This window comes from Notechis scutatus, chromosome 14 (genome assembly GCF_049901735.1).
Source record: "Notechis scutatus isolate UNSWTSFEM ecotype Mainland chromosome 14, rNotScu1.2, whole genome shotgun sequence".
NCBI classification, from domain to species: Eukaryota; Metazoa; Chordata; class Lepidosauria; order Squamata; family Elapidae; genus Notechis; species Notechis scutatus.
This window is the reverse complement of record NC_142022.1, coordinates 3,276,391-3,295,222: the sequence shown is the minus strand read 5'-3', so window position 1 is coordinate 3,295,222 and position 18,832 is coordinate 3,276,391. Positions and strand designations below refer to the sequence as shown.

Sequence of the window (18,832 nt, the reverse complement as noted above, 5' to 3'; positions counted from 1 at the left end):
CCCCACACCAGCCCTTGCCCCCCACCCCACTTGATCAGGGCCCAGGGCTCTCCAGGAGGCCAGAGCCAGCCTGCAGGCCTCTGGTGTGGGCGGGCGGGGGAAGGCTGAGTGGCTGTTGGCACTGGGGAGAGCCTCCTTGTGGGGTTCAGAAAGCTACCGGGGGGGGGTGGAGGGGGGGATTAACAGCAAGCCCAAGGCAGCCTGGTTGGGAATAAATTTGTCCCCAATGCCCTTTGCACTGCTGAGGGGCGCAGGAGGGAGGGATGGGGCTCCCAGGGCAGGGCAGAGTCTACCTTAGCTCAAAGCTGGATTTTTTTTAGCCAGGAAATCCAGTAGCTCCAACAGGTCAGGACTTGGAGGATTGGGCTGAAATGGCCTGGGGTTTTCTGCCTGAGCAGGAGGGTTGGTCTACAAGACCTCCAGGGGTCCTTTCTGTTATTCCGGACGTTTTGGGAGGGGCATGTCTGCAAACGCTTCTCCATCGTCACCTTCATTTTTCCTTCTTAGAATATACCAGCAGGAGAAAAACGTTTTCTTCTGCTCCTGGACCTTAGGAGTCCCTGAGAGATGCTGTTTCTCTATGTCCCCTGGGGGGGGATGACAGGATAGCAATATTCCAGGATTTGAGGGGCTGCTCCAAAGAAGGGGGTGGGGGGGTCAATTTATTTTCTAAGCAGAACAAGAAACAAGGGATGGAAACCAACCAAGGAGAGGAGCACCCTGGGACTGAGAAGAACCTCCTAACAGGGAGGACAATTAGCCAGTGGAACTACTTGCCACCAGAAGTTGCAGCTGCTCCAGCACTGGAGGTTTTTAAGAAGGGACTGGACAGCCACTTGTCTGAAACGGTATAGGGTCTCCTGCTTGAGCAGGGGGCTGGACTAGAAGACCTCCAAGGTCCCTTCCAGCTCTATTGTGGGTCCTGATAACCAAACATTTTCCCTTGACTGAGGGGAAAACTTTGTGAGGGGTCAATTAACAGTGTTCCGTGTAGCCATGCTGGCCCCATGAAGACCCCTGAAGTGTCTCCAGGCGACACTAAGCAACGGAGAGAAGCACTGGGCCTGAGTCGGACGTGACAGGACAGATGCGTCTTTGCCTTTGCTTTCAGGCCCATCGGAAGCCGACTAGGACAGGGGGGTCTCCAAACCTGACAACTCTTAAGACGTCTGGATTTCAACTCCCACGCTGGCTGAAGGATTCTGGGAGTTGAAGTTCACGAGTCTTAAAAGGTGCCAAGTTTGGAGACCCTTGACTGAGGAGATAATCTTGGCTGCGCGCAGAGCCCAGCCGGCCCTCCTTCAGAACCACAATTTCCCCTGGTCTCTTCCCGCTTCTTCCTGTTCAGTTGCCCAGGGACAGCTCACTTCCTGCCCTGCATTCCTCTTGCTGCCCAACATCTGCAATTACGGTATTCAGAGAACCCCCTTGGATCCCCTTTTCACCTTCTACGGCTGGGCCTGACGGCTCCGGGTCCTCCGTCCCCCCAAAGGAAGGGCAGCCGGCCTGCTCCGGATCACCCGAAAGCACCTCAGAACCTTAAACCCTGGTTAAGAGCTAAATCTCGGGGGGGGAGAGCCACTCACTCTGTGATCTCTTCTGTCACCGTGTGCTCGACTTGAAGCCGGGAATTGACCTCGATGAAGTAATACTTGCCGTGTCTGTCCAGCAAGAACTCCACCGTGCCGGCATTTTCATACCCAACCTGCAAGAAAGAACGGAGTGAGTGGGACTTAGTAGCACAAGCAGAAACTCCATATAGGAATATGGGCAACACCCCACGTTCAAGGCTGCAGGGGATTTTACACTAGAGGAAGAAGTTCCGACAGGAATCTGTGACCCGGGGGGGATGAGAGGAATTCCGCAAAGTGGAAGGTTTTCTCTTTTTCTAGCCAGCCTCCAGCAGCTCAGAACAATATCGGCAGACGGGGAGGGAAGGAGGGGAAAAAACAGGGCTGCAGTTTGCTGAGAGCAATTGGCACCGAAAGGAGCCAGGTCCAAGCAAGCCAGGAAGAGCCTCTGGGCCGCTTTTGCCCAACGGATGCAGGGAAGCTGACCTCCTGCTCTCTGTCCGAAAAGGCCGGGGGGCGTCCCATCCCTTTGCTGAGGGGCACCGTGGCCTTTAGCCGGGGACTTCCTCGCTGACCCCCAGGGCCCCCCCTCCCCAAAGGGCTGGGCTGCTTGCGGTCCCTCACCTGCTTGGCCAGGCGGACGGCGTCAGCAGTGAGCTTAGAGCGCAGCTGGGAGTCGAGGTGGGCGGCCGGGGCGATTTCCACCACTTTCTGGTGCCGCCGCTGGATGGAGCAGTCCCTCTCGTACAGGTGCAGCACATTCCCATGCTGGTCACCTGAGGAGGAGGAGGAGGAGGAGGAGGAGGAGGAGGAGGAGGAGGAGGAGGAGGAGGAGGAGGAGGAGAAACCAGGCCAAAGATGAAACTGGGCCGAGGCGGAGGCTCCCTCCCTGCCTGGAGTGGGACAAGCCAGCTCTCCTCTCTGCCCTGGACACGCTTCCTTGGCCGGACGGGCCCTCCTGCCTTGACACGGGGACTGTCTGCACCGAAGGAGGGGTTCCCTGCCAAACCCTGCATCCCGCTCTTTTCTTAAAAGCTGCGACTTAATCACTCCACTTATCAAACTCCTAGATTATCTGGCCAGTATATGTAGTCAAAGGAGTTGTTCAGTGTAATTAAGTTATTTACTTTTCTAGTCAATGGCCATAAAAAACATGTTATGCTTCTTTTCATTCTTCTTTTCATATAATCTGCAATAAAATATTTATTTTTCTGTTTCTCTTTCTCAGATGAAGAAATCATCTTTCGCTGCTACCCTCCCAAGAAAGGACACGCCCCGATTTCATTCCCTACCCAAAATCTGGACTTCGATGTGTCTTGGCTTCTCCACGAACTTCTCCACAAAGAGAGCCCCGTTGCCAAAAGCCGAAAGGGCCTCCGAGAACGCCCGGGTGTAGTTCTCTTCCAGCTCCTGCCCAGAGAAAGGGGGACACCTGGCTCGACACCCCGTCCTCAACCCAGACCCTCCTGTCCCCAGCTGAGGATGCCTCCCCCGCCCGACCCAAGAAAAGAGCCTCCTCAAAGATTGCGTTGTTTGGGGCCATCAGGCGTCCCCTTTTGTCAACCTAGAGCCCCCCCCTTCGATTAGTTCTGGGGGGGCTTCGGAGACAAATACGGACGGACTCCCCCCGTCCCAGCCTGCCTGGGCACAGCTCCTTCCCCAAATTCAGGCCCCGCCTGCCGAGCCACACGCCCTACCTCATAGCTGCGCACGACTCTCATGCCTCGTCCTCCTCCGCCGTAGGCAGCCTTGAAGATGATGGGGAAGCCGTAGGCCTGCGAGAACTCCTGCGCCTCGCTCAGGGAGGAGATGGGGGCGTCTGTCCCGGGAACCACGGGCACCCCTGAGGGGCAGAGAGGAAGACCACTGGGCACCATGGCGCCTGGGCTGTGCCTGAAGGCCAGACTGGGAGCCCTGACTGGGAGTGTCCGGTGGGGAGCGGAGTAAGGAGCACCTGCCCCCAAGGCCTCCGCCCAGGCCGCCTCCAGGTCTGTTGCTCTGTCCCCCCTCCATCCATCTCCTGGAACTGGGCCTCAGAAGGAGCAGGAGGAGGAGGAAGGGAACACGGAGCTGACCTTGAGGGAGAAACTCAAAACCGCCTCTTCTCCAAGTTCCTCCCCTTCCTCTCTTATGTTAAATGAGTTTCTTTTTTCAAGATTGCCGACACCCAAGGCCCCCCAACCGACAATCTGGGTCCCCATTTTACCAACCTCAGAAGGAGGGAAGGCTGAGTCCACCTGGAGCTGGCGAGAATCAAACTACCGAACTGCCAGCAGTCGGCAGGCGGCCTAATCCGCCTGCAGTACTGCGTTCTAACCACTGCGCCACTATGGCTCAACAGGAGCCCCCTCCTCCAGGGGACACTCTCCCACCCCCCACCCGGGTGTGTTCTTCTGGAAAGGCGATACATTTTCAATGTATTTTTGGGCCCCTGTGGACACCTCTTTGCTGGTTCCTTATTTTGGGTCCATGTCAAAACATCCTTTCTAATAGGGCAACTAGTATCGCTGCCCGTGGGAATAAGAACGCATCGTGAACCTGATTCTCCCAAAGCAACTGCAAAGTTCCCTGCAAAATGCAGAGAAGGTGACAAGAGACAGATTGTCCTTCCTCCTCTCTGTGTCAAAACGGTTGAAGGGCATCCCGCAGGGGCCCTTCCTTGGCTCTGCGCAGTTCAAGATATTTATACATGGCTGGAACGAGGGGGGGTGGAAAGGGAAACGGGTTGATGAGGCAGCAACGAGGGTGGATAGCACGATCATCCCACCCCGGTTCCGAATATCTCAGGCCACAATGCATCCGGTTTGGGCCCTCCAAAGTTTATGAAGGACAGGTCAGGAAGAGAGAAAGCAAGAGGAGGAGGAGCCGGGAGAAGCAACAGCTGCCTTTGAGGATCTGCAGGGCTGCCACGCACAAGGCAGGGCAGAATCCTTGCTCAGCGCTGCTCTGAAGGACAGACCAGAAAACAAAAATATACAGGCAAAGTGCAACAAAGGCCTGAGAGGAGTTGCTGGGATGTCCTTGCTGGAGGCATTCAACAGAGGCTGGGCGGGTTCCTACAACCAGGCTGGGATTCGACTAGATGCTCTCTGGGTCCCTTTCAATCATTAGTTTCTAGGATTTAAGACTGCAAGTTTCATGGAACACAGAGAATTGGCTAACGTTGTTTTTAATTTTTGAGTGTACGTTGAGCCACTGGGAAACTGGACGGAAGTTAACAGGGTGCAGCTGGGGGGTGGGGGGCGGTATATATGGGATGGGGGCAGATGTGACTTCTCCGGAATGCACCTCAGAGGACCAGGGCATCAATGCCTGCCTGTATCCACCTGGACGATAAACCTCAGAACTCCAAGGAAGGAAGAAGCTTAAGGCTGCATGTTGTAAGGAGGATTTTGGGAAGGGCTACTGGCCTTCGGGATGGGAGAAGCTGTTTCCCAGGGCTGAAACTGCAACCAGCGGCTGTTTTGCTGCCTTAGCTGAGGACGGACTGCAAATGAGCCAGCCACCTCTCTGGGCCGCTTAGCAGAGGCCGGTCACCGTACAAACAGCTTTTGCTTGGGGAGGCAGAGGCATTCTTACCCGCGGAAATAGCAATGGCGCGGGCCTCCACCTTGTCCCCCATCTTGCGCACCACTTCGGGAGAGGGCCCGATGAAGCAGACGCCGGCTTCCAGGCAGGCCTGGGCGAAGTCAGCTCGCTCGGAGAGGAAGCCGTAGCCGGGATGGATGGCGTCCACTGCATTCTCCTGGAAAAAAAGGCGGGAAGCGCTGGAACGCTTGGCTCTCTTCACAGGCAAAGCAGCCCCGAGGTTTCTAAACCGGATGGGCCGTTTAGAAAGCTGGTGTGCTATTTGTCTCCTGCAAAATGTGTCTCAAAGATCAAAAATATAAAACATAAAAACACCACCCTGCAGGCGCTGGTTTAAACACCTGCTGAGTTAAAACTTAAGTTTTATGCTAGAAATCTTTCTGCAGAGCCACCTATTTAGATTTGCCAAGGCCTTAAATCCGAGACCATCCGTGTCCACTGCATCTGCTTCCACAACCGGAGTCGCACTTTCCCTCTGCAGACATCACACACACACACACACACACACACACACACACACACCGGCAGCCCATCCCGGAATGGCCCCCAATGCTCCAGGGACGATTTAGAGCAGGGGTGTCCAACCTTGGCAACTTTAAGACTTGTGGACTTCAACTCCCAGAATTCCTCAGCCAGCTTTGCTGGGAGTTGAAGTCCACAAGTCTTAAAGTTGCCAAGGTTGGACACCCCTGGTTTAGAGGGGGAATCCCAAATGCAGACCAAACGCTCCCCCCAAAGCCCTCCCTGGAGTGGGAAAGCAAAGTCCGCTCCGGCTTCTTCCAGAACCCCTGAGAAACCCCCCCGAGGAGCAGGGGCAGAGGGGCCTCTCCGCTTGGCCCACTTTTCTAAACCCTCCTGCCTGTGCAGCTGCACCCACACGATGCCTGGTGAGCCGTTCGTGGAGGAGGCCGAGGCCCACTGGGTTAGAAATCCTCTCTCTGTAGCTCAGAACCAGAGAAAATAATGTGGAAAGCAGCTTGACTTTTTAAGAGCGAGCAAGATCCGCTGCATCCAGCGCATGGGATCCCCACCGTGACCCCCAAGGACCTTCACAAACAATACGGTGTTCAGTATCGGGGAACTGCAGTCGTGTCACAGTCCATTCATGAGCTGGAACAGAGCTTGGTAACAAGGTCAGCCAATGAATAGGCACAGCAACTAAGTCAGCCAATGAGGACTGTTTGGAAACTGAAACCAGAAGTAGCCTAGGCGTGGCTCTATATTACGCTCTGCAGATCTGCAGCTATGTTGAGCTCCGAGTCTGTCTATTGAAGGTGAAACTGTTTCTCTCCTCCGCTTGCCTGCTGAACTAAAGTGAAACTGAGGTCTGCTTCTGAGCTACTGGAGTTGCTTGCAACTTGTTTCTGTCTTGAGTTTGCTCCACGCTGGAGAAATCTACAACTGGTTTGTAAAATCTACTTATTATGTTTATAAAGATGTTAAATGAAGCCTCAGCCCCCTGTGTTTATTTTTCTGGCGCTCAATTAGCGCTGCACAAACTCTGAACAAGTCAGTGGGTGCTTCACGTGTGGACACACTGGGTCAATTTGATTCTGGGTCAACTTTAGCTCAGCCCCAATAGGCCTCCTGCCTGCCCCTCTCATCTTCCGCAGTGGCGAGAGAGGCGCTTTTCTTGTGCAAATCTTTTACATCCGCACAAGTTCCTGTTTACAAGGAATAAACGGCTACAATCCTCTGCCTTCAATACCAGCAGACACAGAAAGACGGGGCCTCTCGTAACGGCAGGCAAAATGCATTGGCACCTTGGCAACCAGTTCCCAGATTCTCTACCAAGAAGCTTCCAAGCGGTTTGGAGATGTGCTGGGAAGGAGGTTGGACTACATGATCTCCGAGATCCCTTCCAACTCTTATATTTGACTCTAGGTCAACAAGACTTGAGAGTATTAGTGGCATTTGGATTTTGGTCCGTTGTGGAAGTGAAACCCCACCTGGGACCCAGGACTGATCCAGGCCTTGCTTTGCCAGCATCCTACCAATCTATCATTTCAGCACACTAACCCCAGGCCGAAGAATGGCCTCCCCCCCGGCCGCTTGGCTCTTTGCGGGCAAGCGATGGGAATACCTGCCTGTCTTCGGCCACGGGGTCAGAGGTGAGGCCCATGGGCCTCTTGGCCTTCTCACCTTGGCGACTTTGATGATGTCTGGAATGTGCAGATAGGCCTGGACTGGCGGGAGGCCGCGGCCAATCAGGTACGCCTCATCCGCCTTCTGTCGATGCATCTGCCCCGTGTCCTGCTCAGAATAGACCGCCACCGTCCGGATGCCCAGCTCCGTGCAGGCTCGGAAGACCCGGATGGCGATCTCCCCTGGAATCCACCAGCGTTAAGAGCAGAATGTCAGGATGAGGGGCCTCTCGGAAAGCATTTGGGATCAGGGCCCAAAGGAACCCAAATCGGCCACTCAGACTTGGACCTGTGACGGGGTGGGGTGGGGCGGGGGGGGCAGACCAGCTCCCAGCAATCCCACTTCCCCAGCCCTGCTCACCTCGGTTGGCTACCATCACCTTCTGGATCGGCTTGTATTCTACCCGCGGGGTGCTCAGGAAGGCTGCAGGGGGCCGGAAGAGGCGCCGGAGGGCCAAGAAGGGCATCCTGCCCTTGGCACAAGGCAGCCGCAGCATCTGTGGAGAAAGAGAGAGGGAGGTCAGCCGCTGCCGCTGCCGCTGCTGGGCCTCCAGTTGCAGCCCGTTCCAAGATTGGGGGGGGGAGACTCAAGGTGCAGGGGAGCACCAGGTGAGCTCCCACTGATTCTCCCCCCTCCTCCCCCGGGTCACAGGTCCAAGAGCCACAGGGCCTCTCCGGTTCCCAGGCAGAACATGTGAGACAGAGAAACAGTCACTGCTCCTTCTTGGCTGGCTCTTTTGGGGTTCTCTTTGCTGCTTCCAGGACTGTAATAACCAGCTCGGGCTTTGAGCAAAGAGGGAGGGGCGTCTTGGTCTGTTGAAAGGTACGGGGGGTGGGTGGCGGGGGGGAAATCCCACTTCAGGCTTCTCCCAGCATCAGAAGTTGAGGGACCCACCTGGACCTCTGGACCCCACTAGAAGAAGGAGGCAGCCCAGTGTGTGTGTGGGGGGGGGCTTCTCTCACAGAATTTCCCTCCCACCCACCCACCCAGTTCCCTTTTGCTTGAAGCCCCCAAAATTGCAATGTTTGGGTTACAGTTTTCCTCACTCGCTCAAAACTCAAAAGGACAGAAACTCATTATCGGCCCATTCTGGAGACGAGAGAGTGAGGAATCCCAAGCTGGTTGGGTACAAATGGGTGAAAAGTTGCTCTTGAACTTCTGATTAGAAGTTGCAAGAAGCTACAAGAATCTAGGAAATTGGATGTTGGGGGGGGGGGGCCAAGAGAAACTCGTTTTTTCCCCCGGACACCCACGTGTTTCCACAAATAAACCAACTCCAAACCCAGGGAGGGTCGACTGGTGCTGCTCTGCAAGCCTTTGCCTCCTTCCCAAATTAGCAAGATTAAACTATGCAGGAAAGAAAGGATGCAAATTAGCACTATTTGGATAATTTATTTCATGACACACAGAATCTGCCTTTCCTTGGCACAGAGCTTGAATTACGGAGCTTAAATTGACGCAAGGCTAAGAATATCTTAAGTGCAAAATAAACAAAATGTTTTCTAGAACTTGTGGATGGAGCACAAAAATACTATCAGCTTAAAAAACAGGAGGAGGGGGGGGCAGATGATGCCTGGCATTCTGCAGTCCTCCAACTCATTTAACTTGAGTGTTGAATGGTTTACATTTTTCTATACACTGAACTATAAACTATCCAATAGGGATTCACAGAAAATGCGACAATGATAAGAACAGTAACAACAACAAGAACAATAGCCAGGAGTAGCTTTTGGGAAATAATCTGAGCTGCTAAAAAAGGAGATGCTCAAAGCGAGCTTGCAGACGGTTGGCAAGAAGGGAACAACCTGAAAGCAAGAACACACCCAAAGAGAAGTCAGCCATGGATGCGAAGAATACAGTTTCCTGCAAAGCTGGCTGAGGAATTCTGGGATCTGAAGTCCACAAGTCTTAAAGTTGCCAAGGTTGGAGACCCCTGGTCTAGATAATGCAAAGGACTAACAGCCCTGGACCAGTTGCTCAGTGGATGTGGCCAAATTCTAGCCAGCAGGGAGGAGGAAGGGCAGCTGCTCCACTCCTGTTTCCGTCCAGCCTTCTTCTCCCAGAAGACCGAGAAGAATTTGCCTGAGAAAGTGTGAGAAAGGCTGGGTGACGGGAGGAAGAAAATAAATGCCGCTGATCTTCTAACAGCTTGAAAGGCAAATACAAATTTAAATGACCTTGTTAGGACAGAGAAATAGGCTGGACATAATAGAGTGAAATTTCAACTAGGCCACAGAAATGAAGGGTGGACACACACAGAACCAGGGTAATCACAACTGACTGTACATTAAACGAGAGAGGGTTGTGGCTGGAAAAGGCAAACAAAATAAGGCCACAAAAGAAAAGAGAAGAGAAGAGAAGAGAAAATAGAGAATAGAGAATAGAGAATAGAATAGAGAAGAGAATTCTTTATTGGCCAAGTGTGATTGGACACACAAGGAATTTGTCTTGATGCATAAGCTCTCAGTATACATAAGAGAAAAAATAAATATATTCGTCAAGAATCATAAAAAAAGAGAAATAGAAGAGAAGAGAGAATAGGAAGATAATAGAATAGAATAGAATAGAATAGAATAGAATAGAATAGAATAGAATAGAATAGAATAGAATAGAATAGAATTTTTATTGGCCAAGTGCGATTGGACACACAAGGAATTTGTCTTAGTGCAAATGCTCTCAGTGTACATAAAAAGAAAAAAATACTTTTGTCCAGAGTCAAGAATCATCAGGTACAACACTTCATGATAGTCATAGGGTGCAATAAGCAATCAAATCATTCTAGGAAACAGTCAATATAAATCGTAAAGATACAAGTGACAAAGTGACGGTCATCCAGTCACAAGTGGGAGGGGATGGGTGAAAAGGAGGGATAAGAAGATGAATAGGAATAGTAGTGCAGACTTTGTAAATAGTTGAACAGTGTTGAGGGAATTATTTGTTTAGCAGAGTGATGGCGTTGGGGGGAAAAACTCCCCTTGTGTCTAGTTGTTCTGGTGTGCAGTGTCTATAGCGTCGTTTTGAGGGAAGGAGTTGAAACGGTTTGTGTCTGTTTCTGCGTCACAGGAACCAACTGTTTCACATGACTCTATTTGGGGAAAGACGTCTTCTTGAGGGCTACTTCCGGTTCGGGGCGCCAGACATGGAGGAAAGTTCTAGGGAGCTGGAAGACGTGCGAAGGGCACCAGAAAGCAAGTCCTCCCCGGGGAGGCCGAAGGAGGCGGAACACGGAAAGAGCCTCCCTGAGGGGGGCCTGGTGGAGCCCGGTTCTCTCTCCTGCATCACCTTCAGGAAAAACCGGCCCGTCTAGATCAACTTTAACCTTAGACTGTCTACCATTGACCTCACCCCTTTCCTAAGAGGTCTGTAGGGGGCGTGCATAAGCGCACCAACGTGCCTACCGTCCCTGTCCTATTGTTTCTCTATTCTTTTATTTTTCTTATATGTACCCATCTCATGTATTCACAACTATGTATACACTTATACTTATTATCTTGTAAACAATTGACAAATCAAATAAATAAATAAAATAAATAAATAAACAAGCTGAGGAGGAGAGCCGGGCACGAACCGTGTCCATCTGGAGGCCGGAGGTGGGAAGGTCAGTTTGAGGAGGAGGGCTTGGAGGCCGAAGTGGTCAGGAAAGGGCTTTGCAACGGGAGGAACTGGGGAGCAGCTAAACTCTACATTCCCTAAGTCAAAAGGGATTTTGAGGGCTTCTTGAAATACATTCGAAATAAAAAATTAAGAAAGAGAAAAGATCACAGCCACCCAATGAAATTGACAAAAGGCTAATTAGTGACCAAAACAGGCAGAACTGCTCGGCTCCTCCTATCTTGGTTTAGCCTTCCCCAACAAAAAGCACCCACCGTCCACCAAGACAAGAGGAAGAGCCCGAGGAAAGGCCAGGACTGAGGCGGGAGATGGCAAGCGCCCCCTCCCCCCATATCTCACAGAGCCAGGTAAACTGCAACAGAGACTGAAGGAAGCGGCTTAGCATTGAGGCTAATCTTGGCAGGCTGTCTTTGGGAGATTCTGGAGAAGGGATGAAGAAAGCAGATGCAGCCCCTACCACCAGACACACACACACACTCACACACAAAGGGGGGGGGGTCCTGCACCCAGCAGAAGGTTGCAGCCAATGGGCACAAGGGATTCTTCTTGCTCTAAATCTCGCTTGATCCCCAAACCCCTCCCCAAACCGCCCCCCACTTCTGTAGAGCTGTTAAAATTGCTCCCCCAGCGATGATGAATTGTCCTGCACAAGCACACTGTCTCTATCGCAAATCTTCCAAAAAGTGTGTCTGCCACCCAGCTCTTCACTACCTGGGTGGCTTGAACAGAAACTCGACAGGAATGAGAGAAAGACCCAAAAGCTCACAATCCGATCCGGCTTTGCTCCCCCTTGCGAAAAAGGCCTGGGCGACTCTTGAACGCCTCCAAAGCAACAGCGGTGGGGGGGGGGGAACACAGGCCCCGGGGCGGAGCAGACAAGCTTCCACAGCTCTATTTAATCGGAGGGCCCTGGAGCAGGCCAACCTGGCCAGGTTAAACCAGCAGGCCCTAGGCCGGAAGGACCGGCACCTGGAAACAAACTGCCAACAGCGCAATCTATGTTCTACCGCTGCATTCTGGACCAGTGGGAATTTCCAGATAGTCTTCAAGGGCAAACCCACGTAGAGCATCTTGCAATAAACCCATGACGTGACCAGGACATGAGTGAAGGGGCTCCTCATCAAGGAGGAGCATGAAAAAGTAGCACCTGAAAGGTTAACCCCCAAGGGAGTGTTTACCTCCGCGCCAGAGTTCTCCAATAATCTTTGGAGAAACCACCCAATGCCCAAATCTGCCCCTTTCGAGCCACCCCATGGCTGAGCCTGCCTTGCCTTCTTTACCCCAAGGCCTTGGGGCTCTGCCGAAGAGCCTGGGACCTGCCTGGGGTGGGGGGAAATGGAAATGCCAGAAATACAGGGAACGGGGTCCCCCCACTCCATGGCTCCTCCGAAGGCCAGCAGTGAGCAAAAAGAGCAGGACAAGGGGGGCTGTTGGCTCTGCTGGAATGCCAAGGGGCAAACACACCTGGACTGGAATCCAGGATCACCTAGGATCACCAAACTCAGGCTGGCAACAAGGATGGCCTTTAGCTGAGCAGAGCTGATCTCCACACGGGCAAGGAGGACGAGGGAGGACAGCTGCCCACTGCCCAAAGCTTTCTTGTAGGGCACCGGGGCCAACATCCGTTTCCAAAATAAAACCATGCAATTGTCTATGGAGGTTCTCTGTCCCAAAGGTGCTTCTCCAAAAAGCAACACAACTTTCTTGGTTGTTGTTGTGTTTTTTTTTTTAAATGTTTGCTTCTCATCCAAGAAGCTTCTTCAGTTCAGTTTCTTAGAGACGACAAATGAAATGTTTTCAAGGAAAAAGCCAAGAAAGTCCAGTTGCCTTTTGAACAAGCCCCTCTGGGAGAAAGCAGCCCAAGCTCAACGTACCCTGAGATGCCGTGCAGGACGAGCAGCGGCTCCAGCAGGATCTGGCCTTCAGCTTCAGCCTCTCGGTCCTTCCGTCCACTGGCCAGAAGGGCTGGAGAAGCGCCTGGACTTTGGAAGCTGTTGCCCAATAGATAAATAGATGCCGGATTCCTGCCGGAGGCGGTCCAGCCTCCGCCAGTCAAAAGGGAAGCCCGAGAAGGAACGGGGACTCAGGCTGCCAGGGGAGAGGGTTGGATCTGCCACCCTCCAAGCCTCGGGAGATTCAAGGGGAGCATCCCAGGCGTGTCCCGGGCTTCATGGAGGCGGCCCCAGAAAGCAGGCCGGGTCCTTGCAATGCGCAGCCCCGTCTGCTTGAATCCTAAGCCAACTATGGAAAGTCCCTCAGGCTCTCAGCCAAAAAACTGCTCGGGAGTCGGGATGATGGCGGATAAAAACGTCCCAGACCCTCCTTGGCCATGGAAGCTCCCCCCGTCGCTTCTTCTCGGTCAAATCCATCTCCCAGGACCGTCAGGGGGGGAAACAGGAGCAGAGAGCACTGTGGAGGCTACCTTGAGCTCCGGAAGGAAAGGTGGGAAAGCCAATAATCCATCGGTCAAGGAGTAAAGTAGCTCATGGTCCATAGAGAAAGACCCCAATAAGGAGGTGTGTGCTGTCCCAGAGTCCTTCGAGATCTGGAACCCCAAATCAGAGGCCCCCGTGCCTTGGCTGGCTAGCTCAGCGGGAGGCTCCAGAGCCCACTTAGCAGGCCCCAAATCCTAGCCGGCTCCTCCTGGGCGCCCACTCAGGTGGGGAGGTGGAGCAGCGTGGTGTGATTCTCGGAGCGCCTCGCTGTCCTACTGCAAAAGCAAAGGCATTTTGTGCCGTGCATCTCTGTGAAGGAAACCTCCGTGAAACGCCCTTCCCAAAGCAGACCCGAAAGGCCAGACTCTGACCAGAAAGTAGACTTCTAATCACGCACAGCACGAGACCCTTCTGAGCGGGGCTGCACGAGGGGATGGGACTCGGGTGGAGAAGCATCCAGAGGCACGAAAGGGACTTCCGGGAAGGGCTAAACGCAGGTGGGACATCCCATCCCAACTCTCTTGGAAGGAAGACCCTGCTGAGGAAAACTCTGAGTCGGTGGGCCTGTGTGGAGGCACCAGGGCGGGGTGGGGGTGGGGGGGTTCTATAGAGCCGGGCAGAACCGGAAGCATCCCACCCCTCCGGCCTGCCCGAAGTCTCTAGGCTGCGTGACAAGGACGGCCTCCCAAACAGGTGGATGGGGGCTGCTTTGCAAGCCTCTTTCCCTGTTCGATTCAGGAGCCCTGATGGCACAAGTGATTAGAAGGCAGGGTTGCAGGAGGACTCTGCCCGCAGTCTGGAGTTCAATTCTGACCTTCCAAGGTTGGTAAAACGAGGACCCAGACTGCTGGGGGCAATGACTCTGAACAACACTTAAGAGAGGGTGTGTGAGGCAGTCTATAAGTCTAACTGCTATTGCTAAACTATGCAACAGAGAAAGTATGCAAATCAGCATCGTTTGGGTCATTTATTTTGTGACAGAGCATCTGCCTTTCCTTGGCACAGAGCTTGAACTACAATCCTCCATGCAAGGTTAAGAATACCCGAAGTGCACAGTAAATAAAGTGTTTCCCAAAACCGGAGGGTGAGGCCAAGGGCATAAAAAGAGCTAAAAAAGAACAGGAGGCGCTTGGCATTCTGTTGCTGTGGTCCTCCAACTCATTTAACTTGGTTGTTGAATTACCCGAGCACCTTCTATACCCTCCCTCAAAAGACCATGATAAAGAAGAGCAACGGGTAGCTTTAAAAGAGGACAGGCGGAGCCAACGCACGCAGGTCAGTTCAAGGGCTCGAGGACTGCAAAAAGGAAGAAGAAGGAGACACTTTCTCGAGGAAGACTGGCCGCTCGCAGGAAGCATTTTTCTCTCTCACTCCACTGCAGATCCTTACGGTGCAAGATTTATATATAGGACTCCTCTCTTACCCCAAATGTCCACCTTGGGCTCACTCATGTCTGCTCTTTTTACAACAAATGCTACATTTGCCAATGAAATTCCTCAACTTGCCTTGAGCATCTCACATTAAGATCACATCACCGGTGGGAGGACCCACATTTACAAATCTATCCGGCCACCAGAAAAGGTGACTCACATCAAATCTACACCAAAAGGAGCCAAATACAAACACACAGAAACATCTACACAAAGACAACCCCCCGTTTCACCCCAGGCGACTGCAAGGAAAGGTGCCCCATTCACTCGGCCCTCCGAGCAATTCTTTAACACCCCCCGGCCACAGACCTAACCCTGGGCTCCCTAAGGCACCTTAAGCCAGGTTTGAAAGCCAGGCAGGCTCCTGTCAGCATCCCCCACCCGCACCGCTAGCCATTCAAAGCAGCGGGGTTCTCCCTCGCTCAACAGGATGCCCTTGGTTCACACGGCCTGGACATTTGGGGGCCCCACCCCACCCCCGCTTGAGCCCTGGGAAAAGGCGACTCTCTCCTAACGGCTGCTAAGGGCTGTCCTTCCCCAGGTGCTTCTTCCCTCTCCGCCACTGGCTGCCCTTGGAGCTTGGGGAAGAAATGCTGCTGCCTAGGGAAAGATAAAAGGGAGCCAAAGCCATTCCAGTGTCCTGTTAAACATCCAGCAGAACTGAATCGAGGACAGAAAGAAGACACAACTGAGCTGTGGGAGCTGAGGGAGCGAGTGAATCTGGGATTTTCGGAGCCACAAACAAGGCATGCCATAAGGCTTGTAAAAATTGGTAGCAATTTCCCTCCATGGTGGTTAGCAGCCTAGAAAAAGAATCAGCGAAACAGGAGCAGCAAGAATAGCCCTTGGATGATCTGACCAAAGTTTTTAGTAGGATCTCTGAGACAGCCTGAAGAACTGGAGAAAGGCCAGACCCCTGGAGGAGAGCAAAGAAGGATCTGGCAGTGGGAAACAGAAAGGCAATGGGAGAATGGGAATTATTCTAGAACGCTTGCATTCAAGAGAAGGATCTGAAAGCCGCTTGGAAATAACGGAATTGTTGATGTGTTGAAAACAATCCTAGCCAAAGTAAATTTTCATGGGGTTTTTGGCTTTTTCATCAAGTAACTAGTTTCTAGGATTATGGGAATGCTGCGCCTTAATTTCCACAAAGAACTTCAGCTATGCTTGCTGCGGAATTCTGGGAGTTGAAGTCTACAAGCCTTAAAGTTGCCAAGTTTGGAGACCTCTGGCCTAGCGGATGCACAGTGGGCTCAAAAGCTGCTCCTTAAACCTTCGGGCTTGTCTGCAGCTGCACTGAGGAGTTGATGCTGCAAAGGGGTTGATGGGTCAGCAAAGGCTGCGGACCAGCCTGTGCCCACCCCTCCCAAATCTCCACTGCTCGTTATGCACCCTGCATGCTGACTGGCCGGTCCCCTCATTAACATTAATATTGGTATGAAGGAAGCAACTACGCAACCGTCTTCGAAGGACACACACACACACACACACACACGGTTCCCCCTCTCTCAGGCTTCACCCTTTCCTGCTGATCCTCACCCGGCCTCATTCGCTCCCTGAAGAGGGAAGGGAAGCGTCATCTTAGCCTTCCTATTGCTTGCAGAGGAAACACTAACGTCAAAACTGTAAATGAGACAAAATGGTTCAACTCCAGCGTTAGCAGCTGGAAAGGGCGGAGTGGAATTCGACAAGACCACCCGAACATTCTTCCCTGAGGCCAAAGTAGCAGCAAGATGGCGACCCGGCCAGGAAAGAGCAGCGGCAACGATTGCGTGGTGGCTATCGGAGGCCAAGGCAGCAAGGAGAAGAGGCCCCAGGGAAGACAAGGGCCGTTGTGGTCACAACTGAGGATGCTCGTGCAGAAATACAGCAGCCGGTCAAGACCTCTCCCCTGTCCTTCTGGAAAGCAGGCCGGGGCAGCACCAGGCAGAGTCCAGCTTCTCGCTTTCGCTGAGCTTGGGGTGCCAATGCAGCCCTGGCCTGGTTAGACACGCTGTGGGAACGCTGTCTCCTTGCTCCTGAAGCCCCTGCGACTGGCACAAGGGAAGCCTCCTCCCGAGGAAGCTGTTTCCGAAACCCGGCTAAGGGGAGAGACCTGCAAACTCTGCGCCCCTTGCCCAGGAGGGCCTGGATTCCAACGAGATCTTTTTGGTTTCCCCTTTCTCGGTCCTGGCCCTTCTCCAAGCCTGACCCCTCAAGCCCCCCCTTCCTTTCCGTGACCCCTGTCCTGCGAGAAGCCTCTTCCTATGGGGGGGGGGGGGCGCAGGCCCAGAGGGACCCTGGCGATTGTCTTTCCCCTCCACTTGCCTCAGAGAGCAAGGCCAGATCACAAGGCAAGGAAGACACTGCAAAGAAGCCGCCACCTGGGAACCACCCCGTAGAGTTGTAATTGCAGGAATGTCTTTATCTTGGATGGCAAACCTCAAACAGAAAAGAATGGTTCCGAGCAGATACAACTCAGGCAAACAAAGTTACTCATCTAAAGGAGGATTAGAGAGAGGAAGTCAACATATGTTGGACTTTGACTAGAGATCGTTAATTGTGTTAGTTACTATGCTGAACAATAACGAAAGTCAAGCAGAAACCAAAGTTAACCAATGTTGGAGGATAACTAAAAATGTGTATAAATGCAAGACTAGATTCCAATAAAGATCATCATGAATCAGTTGATCATGATCAAACACCTCGACTGCCTCGTCATTACAACACTACCCGAGGAAGGGGGCCTTTTTGGAGGGAGGGGGGGCATCAGCCAAGCCAAGGAAAAGAGCATTTTCCTTAAATGCTCCACCATCATCTCCTGGGGGGTGGGGGCTCTCCCAGGCCAAGAGGGTAATGGAGGGAAGGGCTGGTGCCCCACAGGGAGGAGGGAGGGAGGGAGGGAGGGAGGGAGGGAGGGAGGGAGGGGGAGCGTGCCTCCTGGGGAGGGTCCAATCCTCCTCCCCCTCCAGCTGCAACTAAAGAGCCCGGCTGGCCCAGGAGACAGCAAGGAAAATACAGAAATGGCTCCCTTGAAAAAAACAGAACCGTTTCTTTTATTGATGACTTGGCTGCTAAGAGTTTCACCCAACGCCTTTGCACCGTCTGCCTAGGGAAGCCGGCAGGAGCTTTCCAAGAAGAAGCAGGCGGCAAACAACGGACGCGGCTGCGTTTGCTGGATGCCGCCTCAGCAGGAAAAGCCTCAGCCGAAAGGACGGGGTGAACTTCTCGGGAAGCAGCTTCCATCCCACAGGGCAGACCAGTTGCCTTGGCAGGCCAGGTTGATCCCTGCTCTTCACAAATCAGGAATGCAGCGTTTTGTGTGTGTGTGTGTGTGTGTGTATGTGTGTTCCCTTTTCCTTTCTACCAATTTTGGCTTAATGATCCACCAGTGTTTGCAGGGCGAGAGTCCAGCTGGAATCCAGCCTTTCACCACGGAGGTTCAAGGCCGGCCCCAGCCACCATCAAAGCCTTAGGAGGCTCACCTGAGCCCCACTGACCTGGAGCGGAGAGGCTGCCTACACACACACACACACACACACACACACACACACACCCTCAGGCTAGGGATAACACTGGGTAACTGCAGGGGGGCTGGACGGGCAGGGAAAGGGAAGTCGGCCAGATCCTGACTCGGAGATGGTGCTGGGCCAGATCAAAGGACGGTGCGTCCGTCCCTGGTACGATCTCCCGGAAGAAGAAAATCTCGTGGGATCTCCCCTGTTTGACTCCCCTCTTCCAAGCCAATGTGCGGGGGGGGGGGCTCCCCCTTTACCAGAGCCAAGTTCTGCTGGTTCTGAGCTGCTCTTTCCTCTCTACATGTGATGACCCAAAGGGGCGTGGCACAAAAATAACAAAGTCACCAAAGTAGATAAATTCCCTTTAATGCCTCCAACTTGGCCCCCAATGTCCAGTTATCCTCGGCTGGAGATCAAACTCTTCCAGTAATGCAGTCCGAAACCAAAGTACAGATAAATTAGAAATAAAAAAACCAACACAAACCACACTGAAGTAATAAACACGGCAGGCTAGGATGATAAATTGCAGACTTTCACAAGATAACACAGCAACC

The 18,832-nt window shown here is 52.9% G+C and overlaps 1 protein-coding gene across 1 annotated transcript in view; it reads right to left on the bottom strand.

The window, feature by feature from the left end:
• Positions 1-18,065, bottom strand: part of LOC148129499 (pyruvate carboxylase, mitochondrial-like) — a 44,119-nt gene extending 26,054 nt beyond the window's left edge. The window contains exons 1-8 of the mRNA XM_087943699.1: positions 17,848-18,065; positions 7,665-7,800; positions 7,302-7,486; positions 5,151-5,316; positions 3,269-3,414; positions 2,864-2,981; positions 2,196-2,347; positions 1,587-1,705 (exon numbers count right to left, since the gene is read on the bottom strand). Coding sequence (XP_087799825.1) covers positions 1,587-1,705; positions 2,196-2,347; positions 2,864-2,981; positions 3,269-3,414; positions 5,151-5,316; positions 7,302-7,486; positions 7,665-7,800; positions 17,848-18,006 — 1,181 coding nt within the window. The 5' untranslated portion in view covers positions 18,007-18,065. The remainder of the gene's footprint in view (positions 1-1,586; positions 1,706-2,195; positions 2,348-2,863; positions 2,982-3,268; positions 3,415-5,150; positions 5,317-7,301; positions 7,487-7,664; positions 7,801-17,847) is intronic.
• Between the last annotated feature and the right edge of the window lie 767 nt (positions 18,066-18,832).